The 19,257-nt window shown below is 37.9% G+C and overlaps 1 protein-coding gene across 5 annotated transcripts in view; it reads right to left on the bottom strand.

The window, feature by feature from the left end:
* Window positions 1–19,257, bottom strand: part of atp2b3b (ATPase plasma membrane Ca2+ transporting 3b) — a 74,943-nt gene that overhangs the window by 34,728 nt on the left and 20,958 nt on the right. For 3 of the 5 annotated variants that reach the window (XM_048179257.1, XM_048179253.1, XM_048179255.1), the window contains exons 3-14: window positions 14,737–14,934; window positions 13,309–13,566; window positions 12,919–13,044; window positions 8,786–8,911; window positions 7,167–7,208; window positions 6,447–6,611; window positions 4,069–4,283; window positions 3,626–3,868; window positions 2,811–3,052; window positions 2,472–2,706; window positions 2,212–2,391; window positions 2,014–2,101 (exon numbers count right to left, since the gene is read on the bottom strand). In XM_048179257.1, the coding sequence (XP_048035214.1) occupies window positions 2,014–2,101; window positions 2,212–2,391; window positions 2,472–2,706; window positions 2,811–3,052; window positions 3,626–3,868; window positions 4,069–4,283; window positions 6,447–6,611; window positions 7,167–7,208; window positions 8,786–8,911; window positions 12,919–13,044; window positions 13,309–13,566; window positions 14,737–14,934 (2,118 nt within the window). The remainder of the gene's footprint in view (window positions 1–2,013; window positions 2,102–2,211; window positions 2,392–2,471; window positions 2,707–2,810; window positions 3,053–3,625; window positions 3,869–4,068; window positions 4,284–6,446; window positions 6,612–7,166; window positions 7,209–8,785; window positions 8,912–12,918; window positions 13,045–13,308; window positions 13,567–14,736; window positions 14,935–19,257) is intronic. The other 2 variants (XM_048179254.1, XM_048179256.1) reach the window with 1 other exon arrangement.

The raw sequence follows: 19,257 nt of genomic DNA, 5'->3' as shown, positions 1-19,257 counted from the left end.
GTTCGGTATGTGCTATGTTCAGGGAAAATAGGACAACTGTCAATTCAAAATAAAGAAAATAAGAACAAATAATCAAACTACAAGCAACAACAGGTTTTTCAGGTATCAGTAGTTTTCAGGTACAGAAAATAATCAAATATGAAATAACACTACATATTATCTTCACACAGTATAAATTAAGTAAAGATTAATCATTATTGAAGCTACAAAAGCTATTCAGTCAAGAGCAGTGAGTGATTTCTTTGTCATTTGTTGTTTGATTAACATTAAAAATACAGACAGCAGGAATATTAGGCTTCTTTCCCTTTAAAGGTGCCATCGAATGGAAAATTGAATTTACCTTGGCATAGTTGAATAACAAGAGTTCAGTACATGGAAATGACATACAGTGAGTCTCAAACACCATTGTTTCTTCCTTCTTATGTAAATCTAAATTGTTTAAAAGACCTCCGAAGAACAGGCGAATCTCAACATAACTGAACCGACTGTTACGTAACGTACGTATGTACGTCCCCGATATTTGCATATGCCAGCCCATGTTCAAGGCATTAGACAAAGACAGCCAGTCTGGATCTGTGCACGGTTGAATCAACAGACTAGGTAAGCAAACAAGGACAATAGCGAAAAATGGCAGATGGAGCAATAATAACTGAAATGATTCATGATAACATGATATTTTTAGTGATATTTGTAAATTGTCTTTCTAAATGTTTCGTTAGCATGTTGCTAATGTACTGTTAAATGTGTATAATTTAAATGTAATCACGGAGACAAGAAAGCCGTCACTATTTTCATTTTTAAACACTTGCAGTCTGTATAATGCATAAACACAACTTCATTCTTTATAAATCTCTCCAACAGTGTAGCATTAGCCCGTTAGCCACGGAGCATAGCCTCAAACTCATTCAGAATCAAATGTAAACATCCATATAAATACTATATTCACATGATCCGAAGCATGCATGTAGTATGCATGACGAACATTTTGTAAAGATCCATTTGAGGGTTATATTAGCTGTGTGAACTTTGTAAATGCACTGTATTATAGTCGAGAGCTCGGGGGGCAGGGAGCGCGAGATTTAAAGGGGCCGCGCGCTGAATCGGTGCATAGTTAATGATGCCCCAAAATAGGCAGAATAAAAAAATTAATTAAAAAAAATCTATGAGCTGAAACTTCACAGACACATTCAGGGGACACCTTAGACTTATATTACATCTTGTGAAAGAATGTTCTAGGGCACCTTTAAGAAATAATGAACGATCCAGTACATATACTGTTACACATGTGTTGTCTTTTTTAAACATTTTTATATGTTCACTTAAGACATAACCGACTATGTTTGCTAGGACACTCTCCAAAATGGGCATGTTGACATAATTTTTGTGTGAATTTGTCCATTCAAGCGCAAGACTTGAAAGAGAATTCAGTATTTGCACGCTTCGGATGAGCGCACACACAAATCTTCTCACAGAGCGCGAGTTCTCTTTCGCGACTTGCTCATGAAAGTTTAAATTAGCAATGAATGACTTAAATGAGTTTAGTTTAAACACAGATAGCAAGGTGTGCTGTTCATGTCTCACATGCACTCGCGTGCTATCAACACTTGGGTGATGACGGTGTAAATGACTGCTCTTATTCGAGCATACGGCACTCGCAGTGAACCAAGTTTACAAAGAGTGATTGTTTTGTCCACGCTTTTTGATCATCGCTGTTGTAACGTATTGGGAAGCCAGAATGCCTATTCATCGACTGAAACATACAATAGCTGAACTCTGTCTGTCTGTTTTAGACGTTGCTATTTTCAAACTATATTATAGATGCGTCGACAGATTTGAGATGAACCGCGGTGCAAGTGTGTGCTTCATATTGGCGGCATATCTGTGGCATGTACGCCGATGCAGATATATCTGCGACAGGTTCATATCGGCCGATAAAATCACTCAGGCTCTACTGTACATGTACAGTAAGATTCAAGTGAGTCAGGATGGCAGTAGATGGAAAGAGCATCTCACCTTTTACTAGAGTGTGTTTGTCCGTGGGGGAGGAACGCGCCAGGACTCTGAGCTTGGGCCAGATCTTATCAATCCTCTCCTGCTCAATCTATAACACCCACACACACACATGCACATACACAGAGCATGGACATCCATGATTCAGTTTAGTTTATATTGGTTTCGTGCTGATAGGTCTGAGATTCAATTTTCACAAACCTCTCCTTTCTCATTCCTGATTCTGCGGTTGAATTCTTTACCCTCCAGGCACAGAAAGTCATCCCCAGGCTGAATGATGCCACACTTGGCAGCAATGGCTCGTGCTGTGTTGATGTTGTCGCCGGTGACCATGCGCACAGTGATGCCTGCTCTCTGACACTTCAGAATGGCATCAGGGACCTGCGAAGGAGCAGAAAAAAAACTTAAAAAGAGATAATGCACTTCGAGGATACAGAATACATGATCTTTACTGTACATACCTCAGGCCGAACGGGATCCTCAATTCCGACGACAGCGACGCAGGTCAGATCGGTGACAATTTCAGCTTCATTTTCCCAGTCAGGCTCGGGGTCGCAGGGAAGATCACGGTAACCGATGCAGATGGTTCGCAGGCCTTCACACGCCATGGGCTCGATCACTTTCTTCACCATCTCATCTCGGTCCCGTGGCTTGAAGTTTCGTACTTCACCGTTGGCACCAAGTATGGAGGAACACCTGAGGTAGAAGAGACAGCAGTGAGATCAAAAAGAGGTCTACAATGACAACCAATAAAAAAAAGGTACAATTTTAAGGCCTAGATCTTGTCATGCTTTACTCACTTTTTCAGAACTATCTCAGAGGCTCCTTTGCTGTAGAGTCGGAAGTTTCCATCCGGCATCTGCACCACAGTGCTCATGGACTTGCGTACAGAGTTGAAAGTGTAGACTTTGTAGATCTTCTCCTCTGGGATCTGCTCTCTCACAGGGGCATAGTCTCTCTTCAAGTCCAGCAGGAAGCCCAGCAGACCACACTCTGTCTTATTACCAACCTGCTTGGGCAGACCCCCTTCCACATCCGGAGGCTGAAAGAGAATTGAAATGAAGCAAGGGACAGGGAGAAGAAAAAATGAAAAGACTTGAAATGGAAAAGTTTCCATTTATATTTGAGAACCGGGTGCAACAGTGAATTCTTTATAGGGTAATGGTGCTTTCCTGCTGAAAAAACATCTTACACCAGCCTAAGCTGGCAAGCTGGTCTCCCAGCCTGTACTGTAAAAAATGTTTTTAATCTTAATGGTAAAATACAGTAAAAATGCTACGGTAAACAAGAATGATTTACAGTGAATGATTTTCCTGCATGAGACTTTGCATTTGATTGTATTTTGTTTAATCAATATATTTCTTGTTAGTTTTTATCAATTATGTACACTTGGTTTTGTGTTATATCTTATTTTGTTTATTGCATTATTTTAGTGTTGTGTGTTACCATGATAGAGTTTTGCATTTGTGTATATTAGTATATTAAATAGTTACTTCAGCTTATGGAAAAGCTACTTGTGATGAACTTATGGTGAAGTTCTAGCCAACACAGCTGAGGCTGGTTTAAGCAGTTTTTTTCAGCAGGTTATTTATTTGCACAATATCCAGTCACTCACTATGATCTTGGAGGTATAGGCGCAGTTGATAGATATGGCATTGACAAGCACTTCTAGGGTGTTGGGGTTAATCTGGCTGGGGTCCGGGACTTCACGGAAGTGCTGGTCATTTAGATAGGCCTGCACTACAGTCATACGGTTGGTGGTGAGGGTGCCGGTTTTGTCGGAGCAGATGGCAGTGGCATTGCCCATTGTCTCACAGGCATCCAAGTGACGTACTAGGTTATTGTCCTTCATCATTTTCTGAATTAACAACAGTAGAAGATTTGGATGGTGAAAAAATAACAGTGTTGACAAAAGCAAAACATGCAGAAAATATTACATAAAAAAAAAAACATCCAGAAAAAAAATGCTCAAATATGCTTATGTAATCTGTTAGCTCTACAATACATTTGATTTGCTGATTACACACACGCTCACACTGTGCACCTGGTCTCTCTCACCTTAACTGAATAGGCCAGGGAGATGGTAACAGCAAGGGGAAGACCCTCAGGCACAGCTACCACCAGCACAGTCACACCGATAATAAAGAATTTGACAAAATACTGCACATATATTGGCGTGCACTCTGGCAACCAGGTCCGCCCCTCCACCACAAACGTCTCAATCACAAAGTACAGCACCAGGATGATAACTGTGATGGCCGACATCACAAGACCTACACAAAAAAAAAAAAAAAAAAAAACAGCAGACTAAATAATCCTCAGGAAATTATTTTCTAATAATATTATGTATGAACACAGCTTGCAGAATGTCTTCAGTGATGACTATAAATAACAAATAAAGTAATTCATTTCTTATCGAAGTTACAGCATAATATCTGATTAACGTATTTATATTTATATTTTTTTTTATAAATTAAAAAAATAGGGGTAAACTTTAAACTGTTTTAAATAATTAAAAGGGCTATTTAAAAAAAAAAATTATGTGAACTCAACTGATGGAGAAAAAAGTAACACACAATTAGTCAGCACTTCCACTAAATTAATGGTAACAATATTACTAAAAAGTAACACAATGTGTTACATTATTAGGGGTGTAACGGTACACAAAACTGACGGTTCTGTAAAGTCACGGTTCAGTTTGGTACAGCAGGAGAAAAAAACCTAAACAAAATTTCTTGTTTTTTAAAAAAAATTAAACAGTAGTTTACTGAACAAATTGTGTCTCTGTCTTTAAATGAATTCAATTATAATTAAATGTTTCTTTGGGATAAATTTTTCAAAAAATCAAAATGATCTCTGCTAATGCTGTAAAATAGGGATCCCTTACTTGGACATTACTAAAATTTAAAGGTTCAGAGCCCATTAACCTATTCAGTTGCTATTTATTATTAGCAAACTTGTAAACTGTTACTGCACATAAAGAAGTTTTGCATTAACTTTTAAATCTAATTAAAAAATGATGTTTTTACTCCAATTCGTTGTTGAAATATAATCATTTACACAGTGGCATGTCTTTTCATGACAGATTTATTTAAACATACATTAAACAATCAAGACATTACAAGTTGAGTAAAATATAATGAATATATAGGCTAATATAGTGCATATATTTAGCGAAAGTGTTCATTTATCTGGCGAACTAACTTAAGCTGTGGACTCGCCTGAGGTAAATGCTATGTGACAGTGTTGACGTCTTTCCGCCATTGAAACACTGATTGAGCGAGATATTATGTTTCAGTAAGTCGTACTATATCTTTCAACATACCTTCAGATGTTCATTCATGTTTATTCTGTAACAAGTATTAAAGAGGAAGAGATGATCGCGTTCATGTGAAATGAGGCGTCTGTGTGCTAATATCTGTCACGCCACATTAAAGTGCGTCAAAGCGGCATTTTTTGTTTGAATGTCGTGATAAGATGGAAAGAATTTGAAAGATGACACTTTGTTTTTTATCAAAAGTAACAAAACGTGGAGCTTATTATTGGTGGTTAGGTTACAGCACTACATTCGTCGTGTAAATCCAACGAACCAGGGCTGGGTGGAGCAGTAGGGAGCAGGGCGGGGCGCATTTGGTACACCATGGGAGTATTGCGGTACGTACCATGGGTGGTGTATCGCGGTTTTTTGGTTCAGTTTGAATATTGTTACACCCGTAATAAAAAGTAACACTTGTAACAATTATTGAGTGCTTCCTCTCAGTTTACAGAGTGAAAATGCAGCACAAAAGTAACTTAACATCTGATTTTACATATAAAGTAACACTGTCATGCATTTAGTCAGCACTTCCACTCAGTTAATGGTAAGAATATGTAACAAAAGCAACACAATGTGTTACATTCCATGAAAAGTAACAGTGTAACACAATTAGTGAGTGATTTCTCTCAGTTAAGAGTGAGAAAATTTAGCACAAAAATGTAACAATGTAATGCAATTAGAAAATGTAACACAAAAGTTACAATGTGTTACACAAAATGTAACAATGTAATTAGCAAGTACTTCCTCTCAGTTAACAGTGAGAAAATTGAATACAAAATTTAACATTACTTTCCATAAAAAGTAACAAAGTAAAACAATTAATCAGCGCTTCCACTCAATGGTGAGAATATTTTAAAAAGTAGCAGTGTAACACATTTAGCAAGTGATTCCTCTCAGCTTCCTCTCAGAACACAATTAATTACTTTTTTAAAGAAGTAACAGAATATTGTAACGCTAGTTTTAAAAGTAACTTTCTCCAACTCTGGATATATTTTGTATGAGGATAAAAATTAAAAAAAACAATAGGATCAGCACAGTAGTGTGTGAGTGTGTCAGAGTGAGGTGATTTATCTTTCCATATGATATCACCTCGTAATTGGCCACATGAAGTCCCACGCACCTGCTTTGCCAATCTGTACAGCCAGTTTGGTGAGTTTGCCCTGCAGTACAGACTTCTCCTTCTTGGGCACACTAGATTTTTTCTTCTCTCTCTCCTCCACTTCTCCACCCTCCGCACTCTTCAGAGGCTGCATCTCCATGGCAACGGCTCCATCCTGCTTTTTGGCTGGTGGGCGGGACATGATTTAGCGTCACTACATATGGACAACAAATCTGTCGTGTCACAACTCAGAGGCAACATGAGAGGCCTCCGGCATGAACGAGACTCATTCAAAGCTCTGAATATCTTCATGCCACACATCAAATATTTCGACAGTTATGCTCAAAGTGCCATACACACATAGACACATAACGAAGGAAAGCAAGACAAATGTGGACACGTGCACAGCATAAACACTGACAATGGTTGGAGTCAGACCACAAAAGTATCACCCCTCTCGAGTTCTATTCAGCGAAACGTGTTTGGGTGTTTTTCCTCGATGAACTACAGTTACGATACACAGGAAGCAGTCGTCATGTATGCCGTTGATCAAACGTGTGCTTGACGTTACACAAAGAGTGTGTTTCTTCCTCTTTATGTATGTAGCTGTGTGCATACATGGTAATAATGCTTCCCATTGCTATCCTCATATAGCAACAACATAGCTGAGGAGTTCACACTGCAAGAAAATAATTAACCCTTCATTCTCTTCATTCATCTATTCCACTATCCCTGTGGTACCTTTATTCTGATTGGTCTCCACAGCTGCCTCTGGCTGCTTGCCTGTGAGAGAGAAAGACAGACAGAGAGAGAGAGAGAGAAAGAGATAGAGGGGGAACAAGGGAATAAAAAGCGACAGACAGAGACAGAATGAGAGACAGGGCACACAGTGTTCTTGAGTGGTGAAAACGAGAGCGCACAGAACTATGGAAACAGACACACAAACGCAAACATGCAGCACACACATTGAACTGCGCTCTTAAACTATGACATGTTAAACCAGTGAATACACTCCACCACAATTCTGGGCTAATCCGTCTCTAATCAGTGCTGACTGTAGTCACTTCATCTACGCTGAAGGTGTTCTGTAACTCCATTGGACTAAATCAACAGGGCTGTGGATTACGTACCATTGGTGATGCCGCTTGGTTTGGCCATGGTTGTGAGTGAGTTACTACTGTCCTCTGATTGGATAGCAAAACAAAAGGATAATGTGGGTGTGGAGGAGGGGGGATCGTGGGAAATTGTTAGGATTGGGTGGTGGTAGAGGTAAGAAAAAAGAGAAATCAATGATGATCGCGTTGTATTAAGGGGAAACTGAAAAAGGTTGCATGTAGGTAGATACAGTATGAAATTTGAAGTACTGAGAACACTGATCACAGAGTGACTTTCCTGCAAGTCATCTAAGAGAATTTTCCTAATTCTTGTATAACAATTATTAGGGCTGTCAAAGTTCAAGAAAAAATTGTAAATTAGTAATCTAGTTAAAGGCACAATATGTAAGATTTTTGTAACAAAATATCCAAAAATCACTTCCACAGTGTGATATATTTCATGCAGCTGTGTACTTATATCCCAAAAGTTCCCAAGGATTTGTTAATCCAGAGAAATTCCAATTTTAAATAATGCCTCGTCCCTTGTAAAATATACACTATCCCTTATACATTCATATAGATTTTAACCTCAAGTCTTAAATGGTGAATAAAAATAGGCCTGTTGGCATGTGCATTTTTATAAAATTATACACACTAATCTGTAAATCAGAAAAGATTTACAAATATTACAAATCAATTTTTGCATAACCAAATGATAATTCAATTGTCATTATGAGGCAGTTATAAGTCCATCCGTGGCTGATGACACATATAGAGCGATTCAGTGGGACAGTAACAGAACATGGCGCCACTTCATCCTTCATCCACCCACATCCAACCTTTGCTCTCTCTCCCTCTCTCTGTTTCTCTCTTTCGTTCCCTTTCTCTGAATAATTAATCAGCCTCCTCCAATATAACTCCTAATCCTTCTCTATTCCCCTCTCTTCAGTCTCCTCTCTGTTGGCTGCAGGTTAAATTACCCATGACATGGGCCATAAAGTTTGCAGCAGTGGAGCTCTGCTTGTCTCTCTTGCTCGTCTTACCATTCATAAATATTCCTGCAGGCTCTGAGCCCACTGGTCTTCCATTCAAACCCATCCTCTCTTATGTAAGGATCTCCCACCCCCTCTCTCTCCATTCTCTACTGTCTGGTAGTGCTACTCACAACGTGTTAGTGTGCAGTCATTCTCACAACATCCTACACTAGCTTCAGTATTACGGTGCGTGTTTTGGTTGGAGTTTGATGCTTTTCCTTCTCACACCTACCTTTCTTCTCTTTCTTCTCCTCCTCCCCTTCCCCGGCTCCCAGAAGAGTGAATATGATGCCACTCTGAGAGTTGACTCCAACTGCGGTCACCAGCATCCTCCCTGATCCCTCCATTACATGGGTACCTGTGAAAGAAAGACATAGACAGAGGCACACATCAACGTTTGATATTTTATTGCAGACCATTGGAAAGACGTGAACAAATTTCTCCCCAAAAAAAAGCCTGATAGAACACGATTTCACACTGAACAATGTTGCTGATTTGTGACCTCCCAGCATGCAGTGCAGCATCAATAAATAATGTTCTCCCCTTCCCTTTCAAAGATTGTAGACTTCACTTTATATTAGAAGTCATGTAAAACTATATGTAAGAATAAAAGTATGCCTTTTATATTTATGCCAGTATATATACTTAAATATACTGGGTTGTGAAAGGACAATAATTATTAAAATAATAATAATAATAATGTCTAAATTATTAAAAAACAATACTAATAAATATTTTTCTTGTAAAACAACCTCAAGTTATATAAATTAAATATTATTGTTATTATTGACAACAATAACATTAGTTTAATTTATGTAGCTTTTTTCAAAATTACAATTTAGTATAATAATAATAGCAATATTTAAATTTAAATCTTTGAATAATAATAATTGAATAATAACAATAATAAATAAATAAAATTTACATTTTCCTGTGAAGTGGCCTAGAGCTTTAGAAGTTGTTAAAAAGAATCATAATAATTTAGCTTAATTTATATAACGTTTTTAAAGCTCAAGGTTACTTTTCAAGAAAACCTTTTTTTTTTTTTTTCTGAACAATAATCACCTTAACAAGAATCTGCTGGCTGAATGAGACATTTTACATTTAATGAACAAGTTCAAATTGGTTAATTAAGTGTTAATAAAGGCAGTTATTAAGACAGTTGTTGCAACTCATATTTTCCTTGATCATTTTCACATTTTCTCAACAATTTCTTTTATACAGTGACTATACATCTACAAATACAGACAAGCTGGTCTGCTGGAGTTCACCTTTTGCATTTGACTTACGCAGACACCAGACCGCACACAACAACAGCCTCCATACATCAACTTCACAAAAATATCATTGGGACATTATTCAATAATATCATCAGTAGAGCAGGACAGCCTCATAAAGAGAATGGAGTTATCATCCCAAGTGTCTAAGAATAGCATGAAGGAAGGGAGATGGCATGCACCAGTGCTCACAGCAGGAAACAGAGATTCTCAGATCTAATTAACAACATCTGGATGCCACTGCAGCATCTCAGTTATTCTGACACACAGAATGCGGATGCTCTGAGCATGCTTTGTGCCCGCTGACTGACAGCTGAAGGAGCGCAGCCGAGAGCAGAATACAAAGCCACTTCATACACTTTTCATGAAAGGCTGACCAGTCTCAAGTAGAGTGATGGGCATCAACCTTTAAACAATGATTTTACTTATGTCATTTCATCACTTTTAATGCACAGTGACTTCTTTGCGATCAGCATAAAAGGCCCCTAATAAAGATAACTATATTAGCATCCACATCAACACACGGTAACATTCTGTTTATAGTGCAAGCTGCAATTATGTCGTCTGCCGCTTTAAATGCACGAGCTCTTTAAAACAGGATGGATTATGATTGGTGGTCAATGTGTTTATCATTCATCAGCTGGAGAAAAATAATCATTCTGAAAGTGATTCCAACAATTGTTATTGTTATAGCTGTGGTGTGGATTTCCCCATTCTCATAGAATTATAGGTATCAGCCGGTTAGTTCCTGTTCTTGATTCTGATTGGTCAATAGCTGTGTTTTATTTACGATAAAACCATAAGGATAAAACACAGCTATTACCGCTTCATCCAACGGTTCTGTGTATCACCACACCCACAGCAACCACTCTTAGCAATGTAAACTGTATGTTCTCAGTTGATATTGTTCATTGAAGCTTACTGTATTATGTAGAAGAGTATTGTGAGAAAGATATCAATTGAGCGAGTTTATTACCTGCATTCAGATTTAGCATTTTCCTTCAGGTCAGTCCTATGTTCGTAATAAAAAATCTGTTTAAATGTCTGATGTATTATCTTGTCCTTTTAACAGTTAAGGGGTTTTCCCGTGACTGACAGCGCTAGTCAAAGCATTTGTCAGTTGCGTCTTGTTCCGTGTTCACAACAATTCAGTCTTTTCAATGTAAAAGTCTTCGCTACTGAGTGACACACTCATAAAGACAGTCTTTGTCGCCATCTAATGGCTTTGTGTCGTCCCTAACAACGCCCTTCAGCCGTGACTTATTCACGATACAACACAGCCTTGGGTACCTTATTGCTTACTTAAAGGTGCTAAAGAGGATCTTTTTGTCGACTGAGAAACCAAAGACTGTTAGTGAGTTTTTGAAATGAGCGCAAACGTAAGAACAACCCCCCTCCTTCACAGCTCATTTCGAGGGAACGCCTCCCAAAACTCGTGCACGAGTATTGGAACACGAGTTTTTACCACCGGCATTCGCTGTGTCGTGTTAGTGGATTCATTATGTCGGACTCACCGCAGGTAACTCATAATCTGCAGTTGTTACTCCTGTCTCCTGACAAAAACATTGCATGTGGCGCCTGTGGAGTGTGGAAAGTTACTGGAGCGCGCAGCCGCGCACGTCTTGCACAAGGACCGTCATGGCAGTGATTGACAAGCCAGAGGGCCAATCCGTGCACGTCTTTCACAAGGAACGTAATGGCAGTGATTGACAAGCCAGAGGGCCAATCGTTTACGCAATGATCGTGTAAACGATTGGCTGATGTTTTTAAGGCCCTACCTCGTGCACAGATGATGTATATTAATATTATTCCTTTCAGTGCACCTAATAAATAGTCTTTTATCAGTTAGTGAAGACAGTTTCAAGTAATATTGCAAAAATGTATAAAACAAAACATCCTCTTTAGCACCTTTAAAGATGCTGTAAGCAGTTCAATCAATCCAAGTGACTCAAGGTCACAAGAGATTGTGTGATTGACAATTTTTTAAAATAATCAAATAAAATGGCATCTGTCAGTAAGATGTACATCAGTAATGGTGATTTATTTGGTTTAACTTTATTTAGAAATGTCATTGGAACTAGGGCTGCACAATATTAGAAAAAACATTCCAATATGTTCTGTGATATACAGTACAGTATATTGCGATATTAAGAAAAACTTAAATAGCTAGCTTGGAAAGAATGAATTATTCTAGAATTGTGATTTTGTAAAGTGAGGGCATCTAAATATTTTAAAAAGCTTAAAATGACTTTTTTTGTGTGTGAACCATCCTTTATCCTATAGGTTTTTATAATGGGGTTTTTCAATTTATGAGTAAAATAAGGTCTGTGACATCAAACATAACTTGACGATACTTAAACGTTTTGTAATGTAAACTCACACACTCACACTGCAAATGTTCTTATCTAGTTACTTATTAGTCCTTATCTAGTTACTTCACATACATTTTAAAAAATAAATATAACAGCTTCAAAATTCATGTTTTCGATAGTTTTATGTTGTAGAATAAAACGCCTAAGTATCATAACATATTGAAAAACTCATAAATTGAAAAGCCCCATTATAAAAACCCACAGGAAAATCTTGAGGGAATTTAACCTCATCCCTGCAGCACAATAACAATTATTATTTTTACAGTAGCTATTATTAAATAAAAATATTAAACAAAATTATAAATACATACATATACAGTTTAAACATGTGTGCAGCTCATGATATGATATTTCAGCATCTCAGAGTGGCTTTACAGAACAGAGAGAACTTGAGGGTGAGTAAAGCTTGGGTTAATTTGAATTTTAAAGTGAGCTAATCCTTAAAACGCTACAACAACTACCTTACTAACTATTAATAAGCAGTAAATTAAGAGTTTATTGAGGCAAAAGTCGTAGTTAATAGTGAATATGTGTTCCCCATACCAAAGTGTTACCAAGTTTTCTAACTTGTATACGGAGAAGAATCATGGTGAAATTCCGTAAGATATCTTGCAGATCACACCATCACAGGTGATTTTTCAGGGGGCTGAGATGCTGAATCCCCTATTAATTAGGGTCTAGCAACATCTATGACCCACACATGTATGCACGCTTACCAGAGAGAAGCATGGGGTCCTTGTCGGCTGACTTCCGCACATGGTCTGATTCGCCGGTTAAAGAGCTTTCGTCGATTTTAAGGTCATTTGCCTGAATCAGGATCCCATCAGCAGGTAGGAGGTCACCTGAGAGAGGAAATGAAAGTAGGACAAATAAATATGACGTGATCAACGGGGCATCCTTAATATCCCAAAAAGCATTCCTACCAATAATGCTGTATTATAATGCTACATTATCAACAAATGAGTTTCCATTGTGATTTGTGGACATGTAAACATCACTCTAAAAATCCTTCTGTGTTAATCCACACCTTCCTCATATATTAGATGAGTTAAGCCTAATCTCAGCATTCATTCCATTCTCTGGGCTCAGCAGAACAGGAAACTCACCATATTTGACCTGTGCCATGTCCCCCACCACCATCTCAGCGACGGGGATCTGGATGACGTTTCCATTGCGCACCACAGCGAATCGCTGCTCCAGCTCGATGCGACTCTGCAGTCCCCGGAACTGCTTCTCTTTACTCCAGTCGTTGAAAGCGGTCACCAGCACCACACAAATGACGGATAGCAGGATGGCTGCACCTTCAATCCATCCGGCCTCTGCCTCTCCCTCGTCTTCAGCTCCTCCTGACACGTTCCCACAACCTGCAGAGGGTTAAGGTCGCTATTTCATGGCTGTCTGGTATACTTGATTCTGATTGATCAATAGCAGTAATGAATATTTTGGTATGATGAAAAAAATGGATATTTCATCTTTGCTCATAGCACCAAACCATTGTTGATCCTATTCCTATTCTACATGGACCCCACAACTATTTATGAGCACTGTTTTAAGTGCCTAATTATTAATTATAGAAAATCACTTTACGTATTTATTCTTCATCATCGAAATATGGTAATTAATGTCTTTTAAACATTGCATCAAAGGCATAAAATAGATTTTAAACATTTTAAACATAAGATATATTGCAGAAGCAACTAATTGTCTCACTCTTTTTATACCAATGCAAGTTTGCCGCCTTCTTTCAGCTCAATGATTAAGCAGCACAACTGATTTCAACATTATGATAATAGTAAGAAATGTTTCTTGTGCAGCAAATCAGCATATTAGAATGATTTCTGAAGGATCATGTGACACTGAAGACTGGACTAATTATGCTGAAAATTCAGCTTTGCCATCACAGGAAATAATTACATTAAGAATTGTAAAAATATTTCACAATATTACTGTTTTACTGTATTTATTGATCAAATAAATGCAGCCATTATTTCAATTCAAATCAATACTTAATATCCCTTTATTAATTTAATTGGTAAACAGCCATGTAATTAATTGGATAATGTACAGTAATTAAAAAACTGACTGCTTCAGAGATGTGATCATCCTTCCAGGGTTTATTTTTTATTTTATAATGATTGGCCTGTTGTACATTATCCCTTCCTTATGCAGAATTGACGTTTACATTATGCAGCACTCATTACGTAATTGAATAAAACTTTCAGAATTCTTTCCACAAAGCTACATCTTGTACTGTTTATTTTCCCCCAGCATCCTTAAACTCCTCCCTCTTGTTTTCTCTCTTTCTACATTCCTGCTTGACATCCTCTTTTCTCAGTCCATTTTCTCACCTTCATTCTCACCTTTTTCCTCCCACACTCCCTTGATTCAGCTCTCTCTCTCTTCCCTCCCACTCTCTATCCGTCATTCCCTCCTCCCTCGATCCTCACCATCCCTTTAACTCCCTTCCTCTACACACCTCATCCCTCTAACATCCCTGTCTTTCTCTCTCTGTCTAGCTTCCCTCTCTCTCTCACCCTCAGCCTCGTGTCCGGGTGGCTGATAGAAGGACAGGCCGAGGGAGATGATGGCTGCAATCTCCAGGATGATGAGGGTGACGTCCTGTAATGCCTCCCACACCAGCTGAAGGAAGGTCTTGGGCTTTTTCGGGGGTATGAAGTTTTGTCCAAATGCCTGTCTGCGCTTCTCCATATCTGCTGGGTTATCTGACAAACCTGAAAGGAAAGGAAGAAGAGTCAAACCAGGGTCAATAGTTTTGTGTAGCCAGACTTTCAGACGGTCGGCAGAAAGTCTGGACTCCATAGCTGCTTTCGTTGGCCAACAACTGCCCTGAGGCCGTCTGACTGACATGTGTAGCAACCAATCACAGTTTGTTTTGTTCAGTGTCATGTTTATGGGCATGAAAACGTAATTTCAATTGTCCCTACAATAACAGATTGCCGTCTAAAACTCTTGGATGAAGTCTATGCTGTAAACTACACACACTTTTGAAAATCCAGCATGTAGTTGATCCTGTTAAATGCTAATTGTTACAGTTGTAAAGACGATGGCTTTTTTCTTCCATGAGGGGGTTTGGCCTCACAGCAGCTTTGTTTCCAGGCGAACCATTAAAGAATGCAACACACGTCTCCCGGAAATCCTATAAAATTCATCCAATCAGATGATGACTTTGAAACTCCTGAAGTGTTTCCAATTTTGTTTTCCCTATGCATCAGACATTCAGCCTGAGACTAATGAGTAGGATAAATTGTACCATAGAGCAGTGGTTCTCAACTGGTTTGACCACGGGACCCACATTTTCCCATGCTCATTAAGTCACGACCCACTTTTTTAGGAATTATATATATATTATATATAAAATTGTTGACACTCATAAGTGGTGTGTATTATATTATTACTGTACGAATATGACTAATAATGATGAATAAACAGTATAAGGTAAGGCTATTAAATAGCCCCAGTCCCTAGTTTTTGTTAATCAAATAAAGTTGGTAAGTTGGCCACCACAGACAGTAATTTAAAAATTTACATAATAATACAAAGTGAAAATAAAGTGTCATTTTGGGGTTACAGAAACAATACATGCCATTGTAAATACACAATACTAACATGAACCGTTAATGAAACATGGAAACTGATCCTGATGAAAAGAATGAACATCATACCTGCATGCAAATCCTTCCCAGCTAACACACCACTGTACCAGTTATGCGATTTATTGGTACTTTACTTTTTTTCATTACTAATTTACACTGTAACGTTCCATGCTTGTAGTTTCTCTTGCACTTTATGAAGTAATAGACAGTGAGCGCCATTGCATTTGCGCATGCAATTGAAGAGTGCACACTACGAGCACAGTATAATGGCTGACAGGACAGGAAAGTTTTTTAATAATAAAAAGTGAGAGACTTTTTATTTCGTAACAAGTTATGAAAATAACGTTAGAATAATGACACTGACATATAGCCTGACAACATATCATCTAACCGCAGATATCGAATCGGGACAACAAGTTTTCCTCAGGCACTCCGTGCCCCGGATTGCAACAACACTGCCACAGAGGACCATAGTGTGCCGCTCTCTTCACAGGGCCTGGGACTTTCCTGCAGAGTTTCAAAGCATCCTGTGCATTCAACTTCACCCAATGCAGGACACATTGCTTTTAAAAGGCCATTTAGAATGATATGTTTGTGTTAGCTGTCTGCAGCCTCGCAGTCTAGATTTTAACAGTCTCTAGCCCTAATGTCTTTTGGCAAGAAGCATCTTTGGACCAAGCTAAAGTCTTTTGACAAGGGCACTATAAAGTTTTACTGATAAATAAATCCTTGATATTTATGTCCCTTTATACCATCTGAGAAAAGCGCATTCCTATTTATTGGAAATAATAATCTCCATGGTTTAAAAAATAGGCTAAATGTTAAAGGAGTAGTCCACTTTTAAATACACTTTTCCTGATAAATTTACTCACCCCCATGTCATCCAAGATGCTCATGTCTTTCTCTCATCAGTCGAAAAGAAATGAAGGTTTTTGATGAAAACATTCCAGGATTATTCTCCTTATAGTGTATTTCAATGGCTACCAACAGATTGAAGGTCCATATTACAGTTTCAGTGCAGCTTCAAAGGGCTTTAAACGATACCAGATGAGTAATAAGGGTCTTATCTAGCGAAAGGATCGGTCATTTTCGAAAAAAATACAACCGTTTATGCTTTATAAACAAAATATCGCCTTGAACGTACTTTCCGCTTCCGCATTCTTCATAACGCTTACGCTGAATGTTCTACGCCTTCCCTGTTCAAGTTACGGAAAAAAACGAAACTGGCGCCGCGTTCGCTCCGCAAGTAGAATAGGGAAGGCGTAGAACATTCAGCGTAAGCGTTATGAAGAATGCGGAAGCGGAAAGTACGTTCAAGGCGATATTTTGTTTATAAAGCATAAACGGTTGTATTTTTTTCGAAAATGACCGATCCTTTCGCTAGATAAGACCCTTATTACTCATCTGGTATCGTTTAAAGCCCTTTGAAGCTGCACTGAAACTGTAATATGGACCTTCAATCTGTTGGTAGCCATTGAAATACACTATAAGGAGAATAATCCTGGAATGTTTTCATCAAAAACCTTCATTTCTTTTCGACTGACGAAAGAAAGACATGAACATCTTGGATGACATGGGGGTGAGTAAATTTAGCAGGAAAAGTGTATTTAAAAGTGGACTTATCCATTAAAGTGAATGTTAACTACACTAATGACTTTAAAATATAAACATATTTTAAAACTAGGCACTTAGAGACTCTGAAAACGGTTCCAGAGGAAAAACACTCTTTCAAGTCGCTCTGAATGCAACAAACTTACAAAGACACATTCGCCTCATTGAAAGAAGGCACATGACAAATTAAAACAATTTGTTTTCTAAAATCGACTCAAAATATTAAACATGTTTGATATCCTCGGAGTCTCTGTCCATCGTACACAAAGCAATTTTCTGTGAAATCTGTCAACTCAAATCTGCAGACTGGATCTGAATTTTTGACAAATAGCACTACAACCGGCTCCTCCAGATTAAAATTGGGGCAAAATTTGTGTAGTGTATTCCAGCCTTTAAAGCAGTGATTCTCAACCAGGGGGTCAGGGCCAACTAGGACGCGCAAGATGACTTAAAAGTACTTAAATTAAAAGGTTTAATATATAAAAATAATATAACTAATCTAAATCAAAATTATAAAAAGAATATTAAAAACTATCAAATCAATAACTAATAACTAAAAATCAGTAACTATAGTTTTAGTTAGAACATACAGGTCTTGAAACTTGTGGAATCACAAAACGAATTGTGTCATTAATTTAATATATAAATTTCTGTTAATAAGAAAGTTTGAAAACAATCAGTTTTGTCATAATTACAGCATGCATAATGGAAGTATTTTAGCTTATATTTAGAGGGGGACATTCGAACAGGACAGCAAATCATAAGGACTAGAATGAAACTTCCTAACAATTAATACTTAGATATAAGTAGATACGGATTTGACACACGAGTTTCCGTCATGAAAACTAAGGGTGCTTTTCGAAATGTCAAGAAAAAAAAAGTCAACATATTAGCTAACATATATTGGTCACTAAATACATGAACAAATGTAGTGGGAAAGATGCAGCTGAACTAATGTATAAAAAAGTAAACTACTTGTTTAGTTTCCAACCGTTTGCAGGATCAAGTGAATATTACCTGTACAACTGTTTAGGTTAGAGCTACAGTCAGCTCAAGAAAATGTAAAAATGCTGTTCCCAAAGTCACCACATTTTAACATATTGGTGCTTTTCTGCAAAAAATAAAGTATCACAGAGAATCATGCTGCCCTAGTTTTCAGTGTTAATCCAAGAGTTCAGGTTCCTACTGTGAACAACTCCAATACCATTTCACACAAAAACACACACACTAGCTTTAAATACACCATGGAGCTAATTGACACCTTTAATAACATATGCACTGCCTCCCTTTCCTAATTATCACCACGCATTTCAAAAACACATTTAGCCATCTTACAATCTGAAAGATTCAAATGAGGGTCACTAATACCACATGTGTGTACGATACAACAGAACATAACCAACTGACAAGCGCAAATGTATTATAACGTAACGGTTTGTTAAAGCAAATTGTTCCAAAGTAAGAGGAGATGCGAGTCAGACTGAGCCACATATATTGAATTTCTGATGTAAATAATTAATCGCATATTTCTGCTCATTTCAAAAGGCTCCTATATAGAACGAGGGGTTGAGAGAAAACAGGAAGCATGATGAGAAATAGATATGAAGACATGAGACACACTGCATATAATGTGCCCACCCCCCTACTTCCTCTTTCCATAGCCATCTATGTCTTTCAGTCTTTCTGAGTCTTTCTCTTACTCTCTCTTTCACTCTTTCATAGATTTGTGCAGTTTCCATGGCGATGAAGACATCAAGCACAAATTGTGCCATACTTCAACTTCCTGTCTTCGGGCACCTTTTCGCCCAGCTACAGATGATGTCATCGATT

The sequence above is a fragment of the Megalobrama amblycephala genome, linkage group LG24, assembly GCF_018812025.1.
Source record: "Megalobrama amblycephala isolate DHTTF-2021 linkage group LG24, ASM1881202v1, whole genome shotgun sequence".
NCBI classification, from domain to species: domain Eukaryota; kingdom Metazoa; phylum Chordata; class Actinopteri; order Cypriniformes; family Xenocyprididae; genus Megalobrama; species Megalobrama amblycephala.
This window is presented reverse-complemented; position numbering and strand designations above follow the sequence as displayed.